Genomic DNA, 21,782 nt, shown 5'->3' with positions numbered 1-21,782 from the left:
GTCCACCATACAATAAATGCTATCACTCTTACTTCTCATACAACCTATTACTATACTCTAGCAAATGTTACACTTTGCAGACTGAAGGCAATAATGATAGCTATTAGAAAGCTAAATTTACATCAAACTTGTCTTTCCTCCTAAAATGCCAAGTGAAAATCTGGCCTCCTGATCAGGTCAGACTGAGGTCCAGCCACACACTCGCCAATGTTCACCGTCTATCCGACCAAGACGCTACACCTGGAAAGGCTGGGGATAGCCCCTTTGGCCTCCTTCTAGATATGTTGGGTGCTCCAAGCTCACCTCCCTCTTCATGCTGAGGTCAGAGACAGAATAGTTAACTGGATAGCAACTGAAAAAAGAGCAAGGTACTGATAACTCAAGCAAAGGATGGATGTTCTGACATAAATACATACATTATATTTGAAAAAGAAAAACCTGCTACTCTAATAGAGGTCACCAATGATTTAGGAATCACTAATCATGAGTGACAAAGGCAAGCGACCCTTATATGTTTAATTAATATTCAAATTTAGAAAATTCTGAAACACCTGAGGGGAAAAATGGGTTAAACTTACGGTATCTCCAAATCTGATGGCAATTCATTTTCTTTTTCCCAAGTTAATATGTCTACTGCATATCGAAACATTATAGCAAAAATGTTGTAAGTTCTTGCTATCATGTCTTCTGTTAAATGCACAAGAGGATCCTGAAAGAGACAATATAGGGAGCTGAAGAACAGGGAAACATGCATTTAAAGGCAATAACCCTTATTAGAGCATTAATTGACTGCTTCCTTCTTTTTAACTTTCTTGTCTCCTAACCAGAACTGGGGTAAAACAGGGCTAAGTGAAGGGGACAGGACTGGGACAACTACGTTCCAAACACTGTCTACATCGGACAGCTGGAAGAACACAGACTCTAAACGTAGCCCCAGAAAAGCTGGGGAGAAAGGGATACCTGGGGAGGCAGAGAGACAAATATCCCAGTAGAGTGGCATTGTGGGGAGGATTGGCAAGGGCAAACTTTGGCCTGTAGACGCTACTTTCGTTTGTTAGCAAGACTTCCCATGGTGTCAGTGGAAGGGACGAGCCTTAGAGTTCCAAAAAAGGCCAAAAACTGATCAGACTGGAATCACCCCTTCATGATGATGATAATGCTTTTTGTTAAGCGCTTACTACGTGCCAAGCACTGTTCTAAGCGCTGAGGTAGATCCGAGGTTAACAGGTTGTCCCATGTGGGGCTCATGGTCTTAATTCCCATTTTACAGATGAGGTAACTGAGGCACAGAGAAGTTAAGTGACTTGCCCAAAGTCACACGGCTGACAAGTGGTGGAGCCGGGGCTAGCATCCACGACCTCTGACTCTTTCCGCTACGCCAAGCCAGCAGTTCTCCCATCACACTCCGCAGGCAAATTTCCTTCACGACCTTCTACTGCAAGGCCTGGGGGGGGGGGGGTCCAGGGAATAGGGAACTCGGTGGGCCCAGGACAAAACTTGTCTTTTCATTCATTCATTCATTCAATAGTATTTATTGAGCGCTTACTATGTGCAGAGCACTGTACTGAGCGCTTGGGATGAACAAGTCGGCAACAGATAGAGACAGTCCCTGCCGTTTGATGGGCTTACGGTCTAATCGGGGGAGATGGACAGACAAGAACAATGGCAATAAACAGAGTCAAGGGGAAGAACATCTCGTAAAAACAATGGCAACTAAATAGAATCAAGGCGATGTACAATTCATTAACAAAATAAATAGGGTAACGAAAATATATACAGTTGAGCGGACGAGTACAGTGCTGTGGGGATGGGAAGGGAGAGGTGGAGGAGCAGAGGGAAAAGGGGAAAAGAGGGTTTAGCTGCGGAGAGGTAAAGGGGGGTGGCAGAGGGAGTAGAGGGAGAAGAGGAGCTCAGTCTGGGAAGGCCTCTTGGAGGAGGTGAGTTTTAAAGTAGGGTTTTGAAGAGGGAAAGAGAATCGGTTTGGCGGAGGTGAGGAGGGAGGGCGTTCCAGGACCGCGGGAGGACGTGGCCCAAGGGTCGACGGCGGGATAGGCGAGACCGAGGGACGGTGAGGAGGTGGGCAGCAGAGGAGCGGAGCGTGCGGGGTGGGTGGTAGAAAGAGAGAAGGGAGGAGAGGTAGGAAGGGGCAAGGTGATGGAGAGCCTCGAAGCCTAGAGTGAGGAGTTTTTGTTTGGAGCGGAGGTTGATAGGCAACCACTGGAGTTGTTTAAGAAGGGGAGTGACATGCCCAGATCGTTTCTGCAGAAAGATGAGCCGGGCAGCGGAGTGAAGAATAGACTGGAGCGGGGCGAGAGAGGAGGAAGGGAGGTCAGAGAGAAGGCTGACACAGTAGTCTAGCTGGGATATAACGAGTTTTCCAACAACTTCCTGGAGTGTGTTTGTCTCCCTTCACAGTTTCCCCTCTTGGCCATTGCTAGGATGCTTTTCCTTCCCTTAGGAGCCCAAGCAGAAGTAAGGTGGCAAGGATGTTGGTGGGATGGTCACGGAGGACCCCTCTGGTCACAGGGGGCCCTATCAAGGAAAATGAACTTGGGACAGCCAGGCTGTTACCTGGTGCCAAAGCAACTCTGCCCCCAATCCTTTCGATCAATACTGCAGCAGTCACCGACAGTTCTTCCCAAAGGCAAGATGCAGCATTGACTTATTGGGCGGGTGGTGACTTACGGGGAGGGTGACAGGGAGACAGCCACCCTACCCCCTTGAGGGTTACGTAAATGGAGCCTTCTCAGCAGGCAGGAGACAATTTATGTTGTCTCAATTGATGCTTAAAGGTCTTAGGGATAAGACACTTGCAAAACTCCATGTATGGCCAGGAACACTAGAATATAAGCCTTTTTAGTATTCCTCCCTACCCCTTACATCACACCACCTCTGTGGTTATTTCTTGCGGGTAACTCCTTTTGTGGAGTTACAAGAAACTGTGCTTTCTTTCAGAGACACTAGGGTAGTTTTCATAGTGACAGAATGATTTTACTAATAATCAATTTCTTTGCAACTCAATTACATGTAGAATGTAACAAGATTATAATGAAAAGACATGCACAATAGCCTATCACTGTTATTAGAATTGTATCTGTGAAGCGCTGACTATATGTCAACACTGTACTGGATACAAAAGAATCAGGTCAGACACAGCCCCCATCCCACATGGGGCTTACAATCTAAGTAGGAGAGCCTGTAAGTAGAAGCCTAGTAACACAAAGCTGTTCGGCACACTGAAGTTTTATATTAGGTAACATAATCAGCATTTTCTGACTGTTACATGAGTTTAAGCTACTTTTGAGAAAAAAAAATACGTAGACCCAAATGCAGCATTTGAATGACAGGAAATGATATGTCAAAGTAAAGCTTGTAACTAATAAGCACAACCTTCCAGTTACACTGAAGGGGAATTTTGTTGGCTTTACCACAAATATTACAGAAACAAAAATGTGGGCTTTTTTCAAATTGTTGTCCTTGCTCAATCCATCAATTGACTTAATTTGTATTCTTGACAGCTTATCTTACTTTGCAGCTCTACTCGAAAAGATGTCTTCATCAAAAACTGTAGGTTAAATAGTAAAGTTTTTCTAGAAGTCTAAAGTCCCCCAAAGAAATTTCATGGATTTTTAAATTTTTTTTTTTACCTCGTCCTCCTCTGTTTCAGAGGCGTTATGATCATGCTTTTGACAATACGGACCCTCTTTCCAGGCTTCAGTATCTCCACAGTCACAGAAGCCACCACCTCCGGATGTTGTCATCTTAAATGTAAGGAAAGAAATAAAAAGTAAGGAAACCCATTAGCATGTTTTACAAGTACTGATCTGAAGGCCCACAGGGTGCTCGGCACTAAACTAGCCATGGAGGGACTAACGATACTTCTAGGACACAATTTGTCTTTTTATTCCAACTATTAGCTGTAACACAGTGTCTCTCAATGTTTTGATTTCTCTCACTGAAATAACAGAATTACCACTAACGTGATTTCATAATGTAAGCTACTGAAATAGCATCATTCTCTACAATGCCTAGTTTTCTGTGAGCATTTAAAGAGTTTAGTAAGTTAACTAGGAACATAAAACCTATTCCCCTAACTTTGTAGACTTGTGATTTTAATAAATATGCTTAAAGATAAAAATCTTAAGGTTGACATACTGGTGTGTGTACATGTGTCTATGTGGTCCAGATTATTAAGATGTGAGTGCTGCTGTGATATCTTCATCTCACCACCAAGCTGAACTTAAATACGAAAAACTACTAGCACCCCCTAAGATTCATTCCTCCGTACAATGCTTTTATTAAGTCCGCCTCACAGGAGAAAACCAGAAACCACAGCTGTAAAATGGAACGGACAAACTCAATCGCAAAAGACCATCTTTATTTCCAAGTAACCAATTTTGAGAGGAAGAATGTTACAAAGGCTTTCCTCCCCCTTTGAGAAAACATTTTTTTACTGAGCTTCTTTAAATATCATTATCACAGTGTGGAAGCTTCCACTTCTAGATGATAAGCTAGTTGGGGTTAGGAAAAAACGCAGGTTCTGTACACAGTTTTTATTGGTTAACAAATATTTCGGAAGTGCTCACAGGGTGCACAACGCTCACAAAACTGCAGTGGCTGGATGAGTGACTGCCTAACTCCACCACCACCTGCAGGATTAAGAAATTATTGCTCTTTCCTAAATTCGGAAATAGCTGACAGTAATCAAAAGATCCCCAAGGAGTGCGTGCTAGTGGTACAGACGGTGAACAATTATGATTTAGCAGCTATTGAAGGCTGTAGGAAGGAAGGCTGTAAATGTAATATGTTCAGACATAGCTGGTGCTATGTTGGGGCCTATTAACTCTGTCCAAATGCACACTATCTGAAAATTCCTCCCTCTTCTGGGATGAACAAAAGCATCACTACTCCAAAATCCTTCTTAATATCCTCCATTCCACGCTCCACAAAGCTACGGCTCAGAACAAATAATCACTCAACTAGAGTCACGGATGAATTAGTGAGGTCAAGTGGATAGCTATCTAGGACCACTTCTCCCGCAACTGGGTTCTTTCCAGGTAGGACAGACACTTTAAACATTCAGGCAAGACGCTCGTGTTTTAAGAAGGCGGCCAGCAGGGAGGAGAATGAGTGAATAAGAGTGGAGCTTGCTTTCACTTCACTACCCGAAAATGTTAATCGTCACTTCTGCCTGCTTCTTTTCCCCCCTCCTTTCTCCTTGCCTTTAAACCTCTTCTTACTCAGCTTCTCCTTCAAGTCTTTCAAGTCTTTCCCCTCAAACCACTTCCCATCCCATGCTCTGTCACTTTTAATTTCCAAAAATTCTTCCCATAAACAAACATCAAATTCCAGAAGATCGGGAGTGGGGGGAGAGGAACAAAGCAGATAAACATCTTTCTTTCATTGAATCTTTATTCTAACTTTAGTTTCAAGACAGGATGCTTTCAAAGGTGATCTCTGGATTTATTTCTATGTAGCAACTAGAATGAAGGACTGAAAATATTTAGTAAAGCGTAATCTGTTTCTGACTGAGAACTCAACTGAATCTTCCAATCCCACTAAGGAAAGATATCCAAAATAATCAGTTACATCATCCAACCCAACTTCGACATTACTAACCCTATACCGATGTTCTCTGTGAATACTTCCTAAAAAGCACTCCATGCATAAAACACAAGTTGGATCTACTGCACAGTCTCTGAAAAAAAGAAAGGGAAAAAACAGAAAATCAACACAACTTACATTTGAATTACGTGTTTCACAAAAACAATTTTCTATAACACAAATGAATAAATTTACCACAGCCTTCAATACCCAGAAGAGTGAGAAGTTTCTTGATGAGATAAAGTGAGAGGAAATTCAAAATCCTAAGAACCGTCAGTGTGGTTGGCCTAACCCAAACCTACTTAAGACCTACTTGTTATCGCTACAGCAGACAGATACACTTCGGAAGAATGAAAAACTCCCCAGATAGTGTTAGATCAACCTCCACGTTATTTATTCATTCTGATGCTGGAGTTTAATTTCCAAAATAGATTGAGAATGACCTTGTACATCACTCTCTCCACCTTCCCTGGGTTTGAATGATCTGCGTTTTTGTTTTTAGTAGGGTCAAGTCACAATTGTTATTGTACAGATCCAGCCTGGGAATAATTTGTGCTTTTTGTTTTTCCCTTCTCTTTTTTGGCTAGAGAATGGGAGAGAGGGGAAATGAGACACAACTCAAAATCAATCCATGGTTCCTCCAGGTTAATGGCTCAATTAAGCTTGTGGAAGGATCAGGTTGTAATTAGTTGCATTTCTAGATTATCTATACATTTCATGTATCCTACCCTTCTGCCCAGTTTTCACAGGCAATGAAAGAATTGCCTGTTTTATTACACAGGTGTCTAAGGTTAGCCTTTAAGAGTCATCTAATAAGGATTTTTTTTTAACCTGTGATAACACTAACCATACAGGAAGGAAATTCTAAGTAGAATATGTGCTCAACACAAATAACAGTCAGTGTTTTTAAATGATATCAAGCTTTGGAAGCAACAGAAGAAAACTGGAGATTCATTTAATGTTCACGGCTTTGGTCCAAATTTTTAAATAAAAAAGTATCCAAGATCCAACTTCTTAAGGGTCTTTTGCATTTTTAATGGTTGAAACCATTTATATTTACAACAATTTCACCTTTGCCACTAAATGTCAGTTGCTTACAGGTGTGTATTTAAGTTTGGGGAAGAAAATATGAATAACTTTCAGCTCTGCCAGCTAAGATCTTGAAACGACGCACCCAGCCCAATCACTAACTTCTGGGAAAACTGAGCGTCTAATGTCTGGATCCTGTGGGAGTTGGGTGCAGTCAAGATGCTGATATATTTAGCTGTCCTTTGTATTTGAAGATGATGCTACTGACAGGGAGGTCCTATCCCTGCATGTGAATGTCACCGAAAAGCCCACTGTGTGATTGATTTATCCTCCTGCATCATTTCCAAATATGGACAGAATCGGGTTTATCCCACGGCAAGCCTGTCTCTACAACAATCAATTAATGATATTTACTGAGCACCTACTGTTTGCACAGCACATTACTAAGCACTTGGGAGAGGATATTCAAAGCAACTTCCTTTTGTCTCTCTTTTCCCAATACTTCTTTTCTAAGAGATCAACCCCTCTCCCAATTTCTGCTCTCCTGGCTGGCTGGCGTCTGCCACAGCCATCTCCCAACAGTTCACCGCTACGCTACATCATCTGAGACTATGCTTCTCTGTGTCTCTGAAACATTTTTTCTGCCCTTCAAGGTTGCAGGTGCCCCCTTTCAGTTCCCCAGACAGTAGCTTCTTGGGTTTCCTGCTGTCACCCGTCCTCCCACAGGTCCCAACCAGCAGAGCTGTGTTTCTGTGACCACCTCGTTAATACTCAGGAGCCGACCGCACTTCAGAACCTCTTTGCTAGTCATCTTGTCTTGCCATCTGAAGTTGAGTCAGGGTCACAGGTGACTCTCATGAAACTACTCCAGGAGCAGACTGTCACCTTTTGGTAGCTGAGCCTGGTCTCACAGTTGTTTGGAAGGCTGGTAGACCTACAGCTTGGTACAGAGTTTGGTGGACCTTTGGCTCCACCCTCAGCCTTTGTGAAGGCCCTGCTGGCTTTATCTATTTTCTATCGCTTTATCTGTACATCATAGGAATGGGTACTGCCTAGGTAACAGAATTCGGTGACGGCCCTAAACTCTCTGTTACAGAAGAAAACCTTTGGGTGTGATTAGTGTTTCCTAAGTGAGACCTTGTAGATGACTTCCATTTCCTGCAGACATACTGTCAGATCATACTGTTCTGTTACATCTGCAAAACTGTTCATTTGCATGTCTTCCTTGTGCATGTGCCTCTAGAGAACAGTCATCTGCATAGAGCAATTCCGGAAACACTATCTCAAAGGTTTATAATGATGCTCTTAGCTTGTTAAGATGGAAGAACTTTCCAGGGGAACAGAAGCAAATTCTGACACCTGCTTCTAGACTTCTTTTTCAACCTGAAGCATGGTGGCATAGGATGGGCTGAAAAGGACGACACCTATCACCCTACCTTGCTTCACTCCAGTGAGGACTCTTTCAATTCTAACTTGACTAAACATCTTGTTGAGGAGTCTGAAGCTTTCCTAAATCTGTTACACTGCAAAAATTATACCTCATGTTCCAAGATTTGGTCTGAAGCCATGATGATGCAGGTAACACACAGCTGTCTGTGTTCTTCAGCAGTCTGGCCACCAACTTGTCAGCAATGGAAAACAGAAACTCCTTTGTAGTTTCCAGAGTCATCTCTTTCTCTTTCCTTTCTTCTTAAAGATGGTGACTCTGAAAACCCTTATGAATTTTTTTTTATGGTATTTGCTAAGCACTTACTCTGTCTCCAGCACTACACCGAGCGCTCTACTGTGCTAATCAGGTTGGACAGAGTCCATGCCCCACATGGGGGTCACAGTCTTAATCCCAATTTTACAGATGAGGCAGCAAAGGCCCAGAGAAGTTAAGTGACTTGCCCAAGGTCACCCAGCAGACAAGGTGGAGCTAGGATTAGAAGCCTTGTGGAATTTCCTCAGTGATTCACATGTTGAGGGACAGGGTTTGCCGAAGTCTGAGGACTGGGTCCTCTCTTTCATTGTAGATTTCAGCAGGAATGCCATCAGATCAGTGTGATTCCCATTTTTTCATGGTTATGAAGGTTATTGCCTAAAAAGTAGGGGCTAAGGTCACATCTCCACATTCTGGATGATCTTCTATGCTTTGGAGGGCTTCCTCTCTTGATGGTGGAAGGCACATTCAGGAGTTCTTCAAGTATTCGTGCCACTTGGGCAGCGCTTAGTACAGTGTTCTGCCTGCAGTAAGATCTCAATAAAGACCATTAATTGCTTGATTTCCTCTTTCTCTAATGAGGGTCGTTCCATCTGCTTGAACACGGGGTCTTCGACCCAATCTATCCCCGGATTGCTTGAGCAACCCACCACTGGTCACATCTCTTTTTTAGCTAGAGCTGCACTTCCCATTGCCTCCGGGCTGTTACAATCATGAGGCGCCGCGAGGTGTTGTTGATGCATTTCCTGTTTTGTTGCAAGTATTTTTAAAACTGAGTCATTTTCATCAAACCAGTCTTGATGTTGTCTCTTTGATAGCTGCCTGGGGGCTAGTGCCTCTGAGAAGCGCCCATTCGCTAAGAACAGGACTTCCGACAGAGACCCGGCTCCCAGGAGAAAGACTTAGGAGTTGGTCCTGGGTGGAGATAACAGGAGGTGAATTCCAGGGGGCTAATGAGCTTTTTTGGCCAGCACAGGGACGCTTGGTCAAAGGGACCCTGGCTGTGACAGTGAGCATGACAAAGAATTACCTGGGGATAAAGTCCTGGGGTGTCTGAGAAAGGAGCTTGCGGGGGCGGGGGTTACTCGTTAGGTAAAGTCTGTAGCTTTCTAGAACATAGATGCCCATTTGAAGGCATATTAACCCTACTGAACCTCATCCATTGTAACTGGCTGCTGAATTCAGTGTTGGGGAAATTACATCTTTCTAAGTAAAGAACTCAGTGGAGACAAGACTCTGCCCCCTTCAACCTTACAATCGAAAACAGTCAATATTGATGCAAATGCAGTTAAAACAAGGGAAAGCTTTCAAATGCAACTAACGGATACTTTAGATCAACATTCACACTGCAAATGTGCAGGGGTCCAAGTGCTTGGTTTGCTGGGCCAGGAAGGGTTTTCTTAGCACCAAGTTTTGAAAGAGAAGCAGCTTGGAAGCAGGAATAGGTCAAGTGAAGAGGAGACTGAGCAAATGGGCCTGGGAAGAATGGCAGGAATAGGCAGGAGGATAGAAGGAAATACGAGACGGGCCTCAGGATCAGACAGCTGCGGAACCAGGGTTTTAGCCTTTATCTTTAGGATAATGAGATGCATCCACGGTACTTTAACAAAGGGGTGGAAGTTAACCATGGAGACATGCTGGAGCAGATGACTTCCATAGTGGTGCTGCAGATCAGCTGATGATATTGAGAGCAGAGAGGTCAACGTGAAGGTCACATAAACTAAGAGCCTTGACTAAAGATAGGACTGTCAATGTGTAGGGGAAAATGGCAGATTGAGGAGAGGTGGCAAGAAACAGCAGCTGAACTCAGTAACAGACTGACTGTAGGAGGAAATTAAGGAATTAGAGCTCGACTACACTAACATTTCTGACTTGAGAGGTGGGAGACATGATACTTTAGACTAATAAAAGATCGTGGCTGGCACAGAGAAAGACTGTGGAGAAAAGACAAGTGCTCTGTCTTCAGCATGCTTTACTTAAATTGGTGGGGAGTCCTTTGGGTGGTTCTTCCCTGGGCACCCACTTGGTGCAGAGCATTGTTCTCGACAGAGGGAAGCTTCTTTGAAACTTTGCATAAGCCCTGAAATTTACAAAGAAGTCTCTACAAAATATTCCAGGGAGAAGACCCAGCCTTTGTAAAGTACATCTCCTAGAAATCCCTAGGCCAGAGCTTCGGCTAGCTGGCATGAAATTAAAATTCACAGCTCTATTCTTGCTCCTCGAATGGCCCACACTGCTTCCTCTGGACTACTGGGGGTAATGGGAGAAACATAGGGTTTGGAGATTTGGAATGAGGCAGAGCTTGCTGAAAAGTGAGCAGAGGGCCTCACTGTGGATGGGGAACATACTCGCCTACTGGTTCTGCTGGACTGTCCTCTCCCAAGCCCTCAGTACAGTGCTCCGCACACAGTGAGTGTTCAATAAATACCAATGAGGATGATGATACTCCCTCTGTCCCCAGAGGCCAATCCAGGTCCAGTCAAGTTGTAGGACAACAGAGACGGCCAGAGTGTCCGCCTGAATGAAGGTAGACCCAGAAGGTCTGGACCTCAGGTGGACTGGAGTGGTTTGCAGGGTGAAGTGTCAGGAGTACTCATCATCAGATATTTGAGATTGTCCCTTCAGTTATTTGGATACAGAGTACTGTGGATCTGAAGTTGAGGTGCTGGGCCAGAGCCAACCCAGATGCCCTGAAGTTAATGATGGCCCTAGGACAAATTTGGATAATCCAGAGAATCCAAACTGCAGGGGATGAGGGTCAGTTGAGCTCTGCCTGGGTTTATCTAGTCTCCTAGAGTGAGAGGTCAAGTTTGAGAGAAAATGGTCATTCACTTTGCTACCCCATCTTGGGAAAAGAATAAGTTGACAGCAGAATAGGGATGTTAGAATCAGGTGACAAGTTATTAAAAATAATTCTACCTGCCAATTACAGATGGCAAGGAATTTGACTTCTTAGTTCCAAAATGAAAAATGTAAATTATGATAATAACGTAGAAAATAATGAGGTTTTTCCTGGGATGCTAGTGCTCTCTTTATTCTAGTAGCAGTTAGTTACTCAATCCTACCTGCTGGTTTTCAACACATTAGCTGTTCTCAACACAACTGTTCTGCTGCCAGTTACTACTGTATTCCAAGTTTTATCAGCTCAAACCCAGACGTTTGAAATTTTATTATTATGATTTTGTTTTTCGATATTTCAATTCCTTTGAGCATAAACAGAATTTTAGGAAAGAGGGTAAGATTGGATTTTATTGTTCTTCCAACCATCTATTTCAACTCTTGCCAGGACCACTTTAAAACTAAATTTTCTTCATTTAAAGCCTACTAATAATTATTAGTAATTTAAGCAAATACATTTCTTCTGTAATGGTACATCCTTATATACTAAATGACACATTAATAATGGCCTGCACCTGATTTTAAAAATTACAGCATTCAAGGCTATAAACTGATGGGAAATTGTCAAAAAAAAAATCTCTACAAATATTTTTTTTTGGGGGGAAAAAAAGGCAAACAGTTTACCTGCAAGAGTACGTAGGTTCCCCCACTTTAAAAACACGACCGCAGAGGTGAGAAGGTTTGTTAGCTTGTTCTAGTTTTGGAAATCCAACTGCAGGATCTTCACCACATATATACCATTCCATTGGCCCCAGTAAGACATGTTGTGCTAGCATATCTTCTCTCTGTGGTGTGGGGTTGGGACCACAGCAGTAGATTTTGGGGACGTAGTGGGCTAAATGCCGGAATACTTCTCTCGGGAGGTCAGTTGCTTGTAGCCATTTCTTCAATTAAAAAAATAAAATAAAACAGGTTATTCATCTTCCCAGTATTTCCTCTGCTAGGTGACTAAGTACCCAAAAAAAAAGAAAAAAAGAGAAACTCATCAATTACTTTATAATTTACTACACAGGTATTGTACAACCAAATTTATGTTTCCAAAATGGCCCTATTCCATTGTTTTATTTTCAACAGGGTGCATATCGGGTAAAAATTTATCTATTTGCAGGATGCTAGCCCCCTATGTCCCACTCTTTTTGAGCCCCCAACCCCTCCTCTTCTGAGCCCTTAAATCTCCAACTCCCACGTCAGTAAACTCAATCCCTCCTGCAGCTGCAAAAGAATCTGGCTCTGAACAAATATGGAAGGCGCCCAAAAGAGTGTTTCAATGCTCAGATGTCATGAATTGAAGCTGACTAATAACTCACTGTTAGTATCATTTATTGTGTACATGTGTGTGTCTAAAATATAATTTTCATGGAGCAGGCTTCGATTTATATCAAAATTGACCAATGGAGTTCTGACATCAACCTGTTAAGGAGCAGGAACTGAATGTACTCTGGCTTCTTAACATCAAAGTAAATGCTACACAGGATCTTCATTTAAAATACCACTATAACCAACCTGATGGTGTGTTTTCTGAGGTTATTTGTCATGAAGTGGATGTAACGTAGAAACTAACCAAATCCCAAAGTATATCTGATTTTGGAAATCAAAAATTATGGCATGATCATTTTTGCTAAACAACAATCTCTCTTGAGGGCCCATGCTAGATAAAATACCGATACTTTCAAAGTATTACGACTGAATATCAAATGCAAGCTAGGCATTTCTGAGAACTTTGGTGTATTTTGCTTACTACCACACCATGAAACTTGTTTGTCTCAGGGCAGCAGCCTCCATCCACCAGTTTGCCTGTGAAAACGATGATGCTGAAATCAGTAAGCATTTTCTGGGGGACTAAGCATTGATCCATAAGGAACTGGAAACTTTCCAAATCGGCAACAGGGTGTCTAACTAAAGTTTCCAAATTACAGAAACCCCAAAGCCTGAAGAACTCTCTTGTATTCTAGTCAATCCATTTCGAGAGAACTTCTCTCTCTCCAAGAATTTGAAAATCTTTTTCCCTCGTGACAGAACACTGGAATGCAAATTGATTTAAGGAAGACTCAGACAGAATCAGGGAAAACAATTACTCCCCAAAGGTCAGTGGCCTTACTGTGTTCCCCTTCTAAAGGTGAGAGAGAGGTGAGAGGCTCCCCTTGGATTAACAGTATTTCTCCAGAGACCTCAAAGTTAGAGGCTTCCAAAGTTCTTTCCCTGGAAATAACTGGGCCTAAATGGAAAAAACACATCTCAAAGCAGACTTGCCAAACTCACTCCTATGGTCAGGACTGCTTTGTTCAGTTAGGCACGTGCGTGCCGGCTACACTTCTAAAGGGCTTCACGTTACTGACAAATTGTCTGACATATAATTAGCAACCTAACATTGGTCATTCATTATGTAACCACCCCAGCGTTTAGCAGAGTTCTTGCACATTGGAAGTGCTTAACACATAACAAGAGTTTTGTTACCACTCAGTGATGGACTCTTGCTAATTGAGATCAGTGCTTTTTAAAAAAAAAATTGAAAAAAGTTCTAGGGCCAACAACTTCTAGGAGTGAGCCTAGCTGAGAGCAGAGGAGGATAAGCAAAATGTTTTAGAATGTTGGTCTCTCAAGTCGCAGCTGCAAAGCTCAGAATAACCAATTGGTAGACAGTAGGACAGCACAGCTCTTTCTCGAAAGCCCGTCTACTTCACAGATCTTTTCCTAGCCTATAGGTTTGCTCCTCCTGTGGCCCTTTCTTTGTCGTTAATATTTATTTTTCATCTACTGACGTTTATTTATCAACTTCCTTGAAAACAGTTATGAGAACCTGACAATTAACAGAACAATCGAGCAACACAATCAAATTTTCTACAGCTCCAAAGTCCCAAACGCACACCGTCCACTGAGAGAGGAATAGAATTTAGTCATTTACTGTGGTAATAACAACTGGATGAAGAGGAGCAGGGGAAGAAAATGACTTTAGTAAAGTTTTAAAGCGAAGCATTAGAAGATTAATCTCAAGCATTTACATCTGTGGAGACTGCTAGCAATCACTACCAATAAGAATTAAGAGGTCTAAAAGGGATGACTCCATTAGATGGAGATCCCTAGGGAAGCATATATTTCTTCTAACCAACTGACAGTGTTGTCCACTGGGGAATGGGACGAGGGAAAAAAAAAACCACACACAGATGAGTGTTCACTAAACACAACTGCAGTTCAAGATGACAATATCGGTCTGATTCCAGTCAGTCGACGGCAGAACCAAATTCTTGCCCTAAAAGTACTCTCACTCCCTCTCTCAAACGATTTTTAGTTTCCTGCTTTTTCCACTTCCTCCTTTGGCCTTTCTGCTTTCTTAACTAAACGGGCGATGGGGCCCTCTGGATTTAGCACTGGTCTGGGGAGTTCAAAGACCTGGGACGTTACGAGTGGAACCCTGCAAATACTCCCAAGATATAATATTGGTGAGTGGGAATAAAAATCACATCAATTTAAATTGTGGGTCAAAGAGGCATAAAAGGTCATGTAGATACAAGTGGGTTACCGCTGTTTCAGAATTCCAGGGTTTCCATTTTCAATATAAGCACAACAGCAGACTATAGATGGGAATAAAAAGTCTTTGAATGTAGACTAAATGCACAGAATAGTGTATGGAGAGGCACCACAAAGGTCTCCTAAATGCATTGAACTCTTGGAGAAAAAACACTAACAGAACATGTTATTAGAACACTTGTTTTGATCAGAGAAGCAGCGTGGCTCAGTGGAAAGAGCCCGGGCTTGGGAGTCAGAGGTCATGGGTTCGAATCCTGGCTCTGTCCCTTGTCAGCTGTGTGACTGTGGGCAAGTCACTTAACTACTCCATGCCTCAGTTCCCTCATCTGTAAAATGGGGATTAACTGTGAGCCTCACATGGGACAGGGTAGATTACCCTGTATCTACCCCAGCGCTTAGAACAGTGCTCTGCAAATAGTAAGTGCTTAACAAATACCAACATTATTATTATCATCCCCTCTTTCTACCCCCACCTCCTATGGCCTCACTTCATCTCTTTCCTCCAAACTCACCCTTCCCCAGTGCACACCTTCTCTCCCAATTTTTTAAAATTTCCCATCACCCATTCCAGTTTCTACCCTCGAATTCAATCTACCCCCAGGGCCGATTGGCCATGACATCTTCACTGGTGACTCATCCAAGTTCAGAGGTCATTCGTGGAAAACAAAGTCAACCCTCCCGGGCCCCACAGGCCTTCTAGATCGACCTGCCAACGTGAATTTGGAGATGATTACCAGTTCACCCAAAAAACCGCAAACCCTTGGGGGCCGTGGTCCTCGGCGAGAGGCCAATCACCCCCATTCTCACCACCACACCTGGCTTCTGCCCACTTTAACCGACGCTAATTCTGTTGTATGAGCACAGCTCTCACGAAATCCCACTGACGGCTACCTTTTTGTCTTTCCGTTATGTGGAGGCGTGTTGATTACGTTTTCATCCAGTCCCCCCGGCATCGCTCGTGCAAAGGATGGGAGGACCAGAAGGACAAGGGATGCTTTTTGTTCTGGTGTAGGCCAGAGAAAGAAAGCAGGGACGACGATGGTCTGCCTCCGGGCCCACTGTGACGGTCCAGGCCGGGGAGGAAGAGGGAAGCTTCCTTGGGCGTTATATAATGTTAATAATAATGCTGGTATTTGCTAAGCGCTTACTAAGTGCAGAGCACTGTTCTTGTCCACCCCCTAAAGGGGCGAGGAGGGGGAGCCAAAGAAAAGGATGGGTGGTGGGGAGGGAGGTCTTCCTCCGCATCTGGGGTGGGGGAGAGAGAGGCAGGCGTTGAGGCGGGGAAGGGGAGGGGGCCCTGCCGAGGCCGCCTTGCCCTGGTCGGTGACCAAAGTTTGGAGGTGGAGGCGGGGGTTGGAGAGCTGGAAGGGAGGGCAGGGAGAAGCTGTTTACTGGCAACGACGCTTAACGCCGTCGGTGGCGTCACGCTCGGCCGGTCGCCCCCGGTGGCGAGGCTCGGCCGGGGCCCGGCGCACTCACCCCCGCTGTCTCCTCGGCGGAACATTCCAGCAAACTCCGGTCAATGGCCTGCACCTCCGGCTCCAAGTCCGACGCCATCTTCCCTCCTCCTCTCCTCTCCTCCCCTTCAGCCCCCGGCGGCTGCCACCGCTCGGGCCCCTCCGCTCCACCGGACCCAGCCCGAGGCGATGGCGAGAGGCCCTTCCGTTGCCCCCCCCCCGGGCCCGGACCCGCCGCCTCTTTCTGCTTCTGACCGGGGAAGGGGGGAGAAAAGGCACCACGGGCCCCCGGGGCCCCACTCTCCTCTACCGCGTCCCGCGGCGGGGAAGAAGCAACAACACCATGGAGAGCGGGCGGGGCATCATGGGAGTTGTAGTCTTCGTCTCCGGGACGCTGAGAGACGAGGCCCGCGGGCTGAGGCATTGTGGGAGTTGTAGTCCTCTGCCGGGGCCGCCACCATTCGGTTCCTCGAAGAGAAGGCGAAGCGGGGGATTGTGGGAGCCCCCTCTCACCTCCTCGGGGCTCCTCCTCAGCTTTTTCCTCCTTGTAAGTAACCCTGAGAAGTTGCCCCCAGGAACCTGAAGGCCTCGGTCACCCTCCCTGACCAGAGAAGGAGACAGGCTCAGGGAAGTTTAAGTAGCTTGCTCGGATGATCCCATTCCTTAGCAGCCTAAGCAGGAGCAGAGATCCTCCAACTCTCCAGAGCAGCCAGCAAGGCTTCTTACATTAAAAAAAGACGTTGGGCGTTCTGACAGTTGCCCTTCTTCCTCTCCCCTGAGGCATTAAGGAGCTTTGGGTTGGGGAGCAGGCAGAGTCAACCCGGAGAGCTCATTGGCACCCGTGTTCACCGTCACACAGTGAACGATGATGCCGTCGTGAGGTCACCCAACCTTCTCCCTCTCCTCAGCAGGGCTGCGTGTCCGTTCATTCAATAGTATTTATTGAGCGCTTACTATGTGTAGAGTACTGTACTAAGCGCTTGGAATGATGTTCACCCGTCCTCAGAGCAGCCTCGGATGGTAAAAAACGGCCTCGGGGCCCGACACCAGAGGCGATGGCGGCCTAGCTGGCCGAGGGCTTCGGGGTGAAGTCGCTGTGTCAGAGAGGGCCAGGTGAGCGCCCCGCGTTATGGCGGATCCAAATGCAAAAGCCCTCAGGTGGAAATAGCGGCCCCCCTAAGAGGGAATTAATAGCGAGGGCAACGCAGTGGCGCTGGAATAACGGGGGCAGGTCAGGCGTTCACCGCCCCTCTGAAAAGTTGCTTAAATTTTGAGGGCTGGAACAGGCTTGCCCATGACGTAATTACATTCCGCCGACCAGAATTATGTAAGGAAATTATTTGGACCACCGGGCGTGGAATAAATTGATGTTATTCAGAATGGTTCCTGCACCATTCACTCGTATTTATTGAGCGCTTACTATGTGCAGAGCCCCGCTTGGCCGCTTGTCAGCTGGGTGACTTTGGGCGAGGCGCTTAACTTCTCTGGGCCGCAGTAACCTCATCTGTAAAATGGGGATGGAGACTGTGAGCCCCATGGGGGACACCCTGATCACCTCGTATCCTCTCCGGCACTTAGAACAGTGCTTTGCGCACAGTAAGCGCTTAACAAACGCCACCATTATTATTACTAAGCTCTTGGGATGTATGATTCGGCAACAGATGGAGACCATCCCTGCCCAATAACGGCCGCATGATGTGAGGAAGTCAGATGGAACAGGAAAGCGGGTGACAAATTTCGCCCCGCCTCGGGCAGCCAGGTGTCCTGAACCTTCCCTCGGACAGGCCACGTGACTTTTCTTCTTTTGTCCGTTCTTCAACAGCTTTTGATCAGACAGGCCACATGCCTTCTTTTCTTTCGTCCATTCTTTGGCAGCTTTTGATCTAGTCGTATGACTTTGGCGAACGGGTCTGAGTAACCAGTGGTAGATAGGAAGGTGGAGATTAATTAGGAGACAGAGAAGGATCTAGAAGCCGGTGAGGCTGGGAAAAAATGAGTGTACTTTCTATCTTATTAGCAATCACGACTGTCTGATCCGATTGTACTGAATCATGCCACGCAGCAGGAGCTCAGTAAATGATCGAATGAATGAGTGAATGACCCAGGGTTTGGCAAAGAATAAAAGTGCTTAACAAATACCACAGTTATTATTATTATTAATTTGACTGCAGAGTAGTAGATTCTCTCCTAGATCTGGGCAAGGGGAAAATATAGAGAAGGAAGACTTTGATAGCTCTCATTTTCAATGATCTGGGGCAGATGATGAACCAGTTAGAAAAAAAGATTTCAGCCAGGGGTGTGAGTACGAGAACTCTGGAAGCCCAACAAGAAGAGGAGCAAACAACCATCCACTTGTGAGAAAATAAATTGCTCCTGCTGCTTTCATTTTTTTATGGTACTTGTTAAATGCTTTCTATGTGTCAGCACTGTACTACTGGACATCATCCAAGCCCCACATGGGGCTCACGGTCTTAATCCCCATTTTACAGATGAGTTAACTGAGGTACAGAGAAGTTGAGTAACTTGCCCAAAGTCAAACAGCAGACCAGTGGTGGAGCTGGGATAAGAACCCATGGCTTTCTGACTCCCAGGCCCGTGCTCTATCCACTAGACCAACTTGCCTTTGCTTAGAGCCTGCCAAAAAACAGCTCTCAGCCCTGGAAGCATAAACTCTGGAGATCCGACAGAAGCATTTATTCATTCAACAGTATTTATTGAGCACATGCTGGTATAAAGCACTCTACTAAGTTTTTATTAATGATGTGTATTTATCTATGATTCTATTTATCTATTTCGATGGTATTGATGCCTACTTGCTTTGTTTTGCTGTCTGTCTCCCCCTTTTAGACTGTAAGCCCGTTGTTGAGCAGGGATTGTCTCTATCTGTTGCTGGATTGTACATTCCAAGCGCTTAGTACAGTGCTCTGCACACAGTAAGCACTCAATAAATATGATTGAATGAATGAAAAAATAAACTAGACATGGTCCCGGATCTTCAGAGCACTCCCAAGCTAAAGAGGAGACAGAGAGGTTGATGACAAATGAGGAAAGACTGAATGATATATATTAAGCAACACAAGAATTCAAGGACAACAATAGGGAAGGAGTGTGGTCTAGTGGATAGAGCACAGGCCTGGGAGTCAGAAGGACCTGGGTTCTAATCTCAGCTCTGTCATTTGTCTGCTGTGTGACCATGTGCAAGTCACTTAGCATCTCTGGGCCTCAGTTACCTCATCTGTTAAATGGGGATTAAGTTACGATATTCATGTGGTACATGGATTGTGTCCAACGTAATCAGCTTGTATCTACCCCAGTAATTAGTACAGTGCCTGGCACATAGTAAGTGCTACACAGATACTACTATTATTGTTATTAATATTATTATTATCAAATCCCATTTTTAAAAGTCCCTAAATATTGAGAAGGCAATATTTTGCTTCAGTGTTTCTCCTTTCTGGTGCAGCACTGTGGGAGTCAGAAGCCTCGGACGGTGTGGTGTGCTGATGGGTGCTGGGTTTACCCATTGCTCCAGGGGGTGGGAGTGGCATATACTTTGTGCTGCTGTAGTTTCAGCCTCTTCCTGCTCTACTCTAGGTAAGGAAGTGCAACCTCCCGGATGGCACAATAAAGTGCAGTATCTCTTCTCACCTACACTCTGACTGCTGGTCCCTCCCTTGGATCAGGTGAGTGATTTTATATGTGCATGCATGTATGTGTGTTTAAAATATGAGAGGTGGATAGTTGTGATTGGGGTTCTCCGGTGAAGCCTTGAAATTGCAGGAATACAGTTTCTGAAAAAGGTGGTAAAGTGACAGAGTTAAAAGATTATTTAACTTTTGGCCTATTTTCCTGCTTATTAACACTTTCCTATGGGAAGGAAAGAATTGGGTTCATTCTTCTTACTGTAAGTGACTCTAAGTAACTCTTCGCTAAAATTCAATTTTGAGATTAGTTAGATGACCCCCAGCACAGATGACCACTCTGCCCACCTTCAAAACTTTATTAAAAACATATCTCTTCCAAGAAGCCTTCCCCAACTAAGCCCTCATTTCCTCTTCTCCCACTCCCTTCTGACGCCTCCTTCAGCCCAACAGCGCTTATCTGTAATTTATTTATTTATATTAGTGTCTGTCTCCCTCTCTAGACTCTAAGATCATTGTGGGCAGGGAACGTGTCAACCGACTCTGTTTTATTATACTTTCCCAAGCTTTTAGGTCAGTACACTGTAAGCGCTCAATAAATATGATTGATTGAGACTGTTTGTAGATTTCACCTAGCCGCATCACATGTACAAAATAGTTTCCCCTCCAGACTGTAATATCTCTGTGGGCAGGGAATGTATCTCCTGTGATTAATATATACGATTGATTGATTTGATCACATCATGTGGTATCCAGAAGCACTTGTAGGAGTTCCATGATAGTATTCTTTCCAAAATTTGTAATAAAAACAGATGTTAAGGCAAAATTTACCATCAGGGCCACCCCCACCCCCACTAATACAGTCCATGACCCACTTCGTGCCTTTTCAATTAATTCAATCAATAGTAATAATAGTATATATTGAGCACCCACTGGGTACAATGCCCTGTTCCAAGTTCTGAGGTTTTACAAAACAGAAAAGTACCACAGCGCCTGCCCTTAAGGACCTTATGCTTTAATGGGGAAGATAGACCTAAAATATGTACAATTAGAGTAATCAAGTAAATGCTTGAATAATCATGTATACGAATGTGTTGAGGAAGGATACACGTAGTTGCTCGACTGCTGGAGATTCCTGGTAGATTTTTATGACTCGTGGTCCTGCGAACTAATCTGGGAAGGCGTGTTGGAGGAGGTGAAATGTTAGAATGCCTTTGACTGTGGGGAGAGTTTTGGTTGGGCGGATTTAGGGAGGGAGGAAAAATTGGGTGAGATTGAGCTAAAATTTGAATGTTAGCTTGAAATGAAAGAAGAGAATGATCTGCAGAGGAGCAGGCGAAGAGAGTAGATATGTAAGGGTTGGTGGAGAGCCTTGAACCGAGTGTATGGCATTTTTGTTTGAGGTTGAGGACTAGGGGAAGCCAGTGGAGGGTTTCAAGGAGCCTGAGGAGCCGAGGAGGAGGTATGCGCTGAGTAGTTCTTCAAGGTGATCTGTGCAGGAGAGATTAGAAGGGGGGAGAGGGTGTAATAGAGTGAACCCCTAGGGGAGACAGGGCCCCACAGCTTGGAGATAGAGGAAGTGAAAGTCGTGTTGCCCCAGTGCCTTCTTCTGTCACCAGAGCCGGTTGAAACGATCCCCGGGTTTTGTGGGAATGCCATGCTACTCCCTGCCTTTTAAAGAAGCATCATGGCCTAGCGAATAAAGCACGGGCCTGGGAGTAAGGAGGATGTGGGTTCTAATCCTGGCTCTGCCTCTTGTCTGCTTTGTCACCTTGGGCAAGCCACTTAACTTCCCTGTGCCTCAGTTAGCTCATCTGTAAAATGGGGATTAAGACTGTGAGCCCCACGTGGGACAACCTGATTACCTTGTATCTACCCCAGTGCTTAGAACTGTGCTTGGCACATAGTAAGTGCTAAGCAAATTCA

General features: G+C 44.7%; 2 protein-coding genes across 5 annotated transcripts in view; one reads left to right on the top strand and one right to left on the bottom strand.

Moving 5' to 3' along the window:
- The window catches only part of UBR2 (ubiquitin protein ligase E3 component n-recognin 2), a 77,164-nt gene extending 60,584 nt beyond the window's left edge, over positions 1 to 16,580 (bottom strand). Inside the window, exons 1-5 of one of the 4 annotated variants that reach the window (XR_003753659.2) lie at positions 16,238 to 16,579; positions 11,858 to 12,117; positions 5,620 to 5,698; positions 3,648 to 3,761; positions 579 to 709 (exon numbers count right to left, since the gene is read on the bottom strand). Coding sequence is in view for 3 of the 4 variants with exons in the window: in XM_029047075.2 (XP_028902908.1) it covers positions 579 to 709; positions 3,648 to 3,761; positions 5,620 to 5,698; positions 11,858 to 12,117; positions 16,238 to 16,315 (662 nt within the window). In the remaining variant the exon portion in view is untranslated. Of the gene's footprint in view, positions 1 to 578; positions 710 to 3,647; positions 3,762 to 5,619; positions 5,699 to 11,857; positions 12,118 to 16,237 lie in introns of all 4 variants that reach the window. The other 3 variants (XM_029047075.2, XM_007672322.4, XM_007672323.4) reach the window with 3 other exon arrangements.
- Positions 16,581 to 16,671: 91 nt separating this feature from the next.
- Positions 16,672 to 21,782, top strand: part of TRERF1 (transcriptional regulating factor 1) — a 200,339-nt gene continuing 195,228 nt past the window's right edge. The window contains exons 1-2 of the mRNA XM_029047078.2: positions 16,672 to 16,762; positions 19,810 to 19,898. The gene's annotated coding sequence lies outside the window, so the exon portion shown is untranslated. The remainder of the gene's footprint in view (positions 16,763 to 19,809; positions 19,899 to 21,782) is intronic.

This window comes from Ornithorhynchus anatinus, chromosome 19 (genome assembly GCF_004115215.2).
Source record: "Ornithorhynchus anatinus isolate Pmale09 chromosome 19, mOrnAna1.pri.v4, whole genome shotgun sequence".
NCBI lineage: Eukaryota > Metazoa > Chordata > Mammalia > Monotremata > Ornithorhynchidae > Ornithorhynchus > Ornithorhynchus anatinus.
This window is presented reverse-complemented; position numbering and strand designations above follow the sequence as displayed.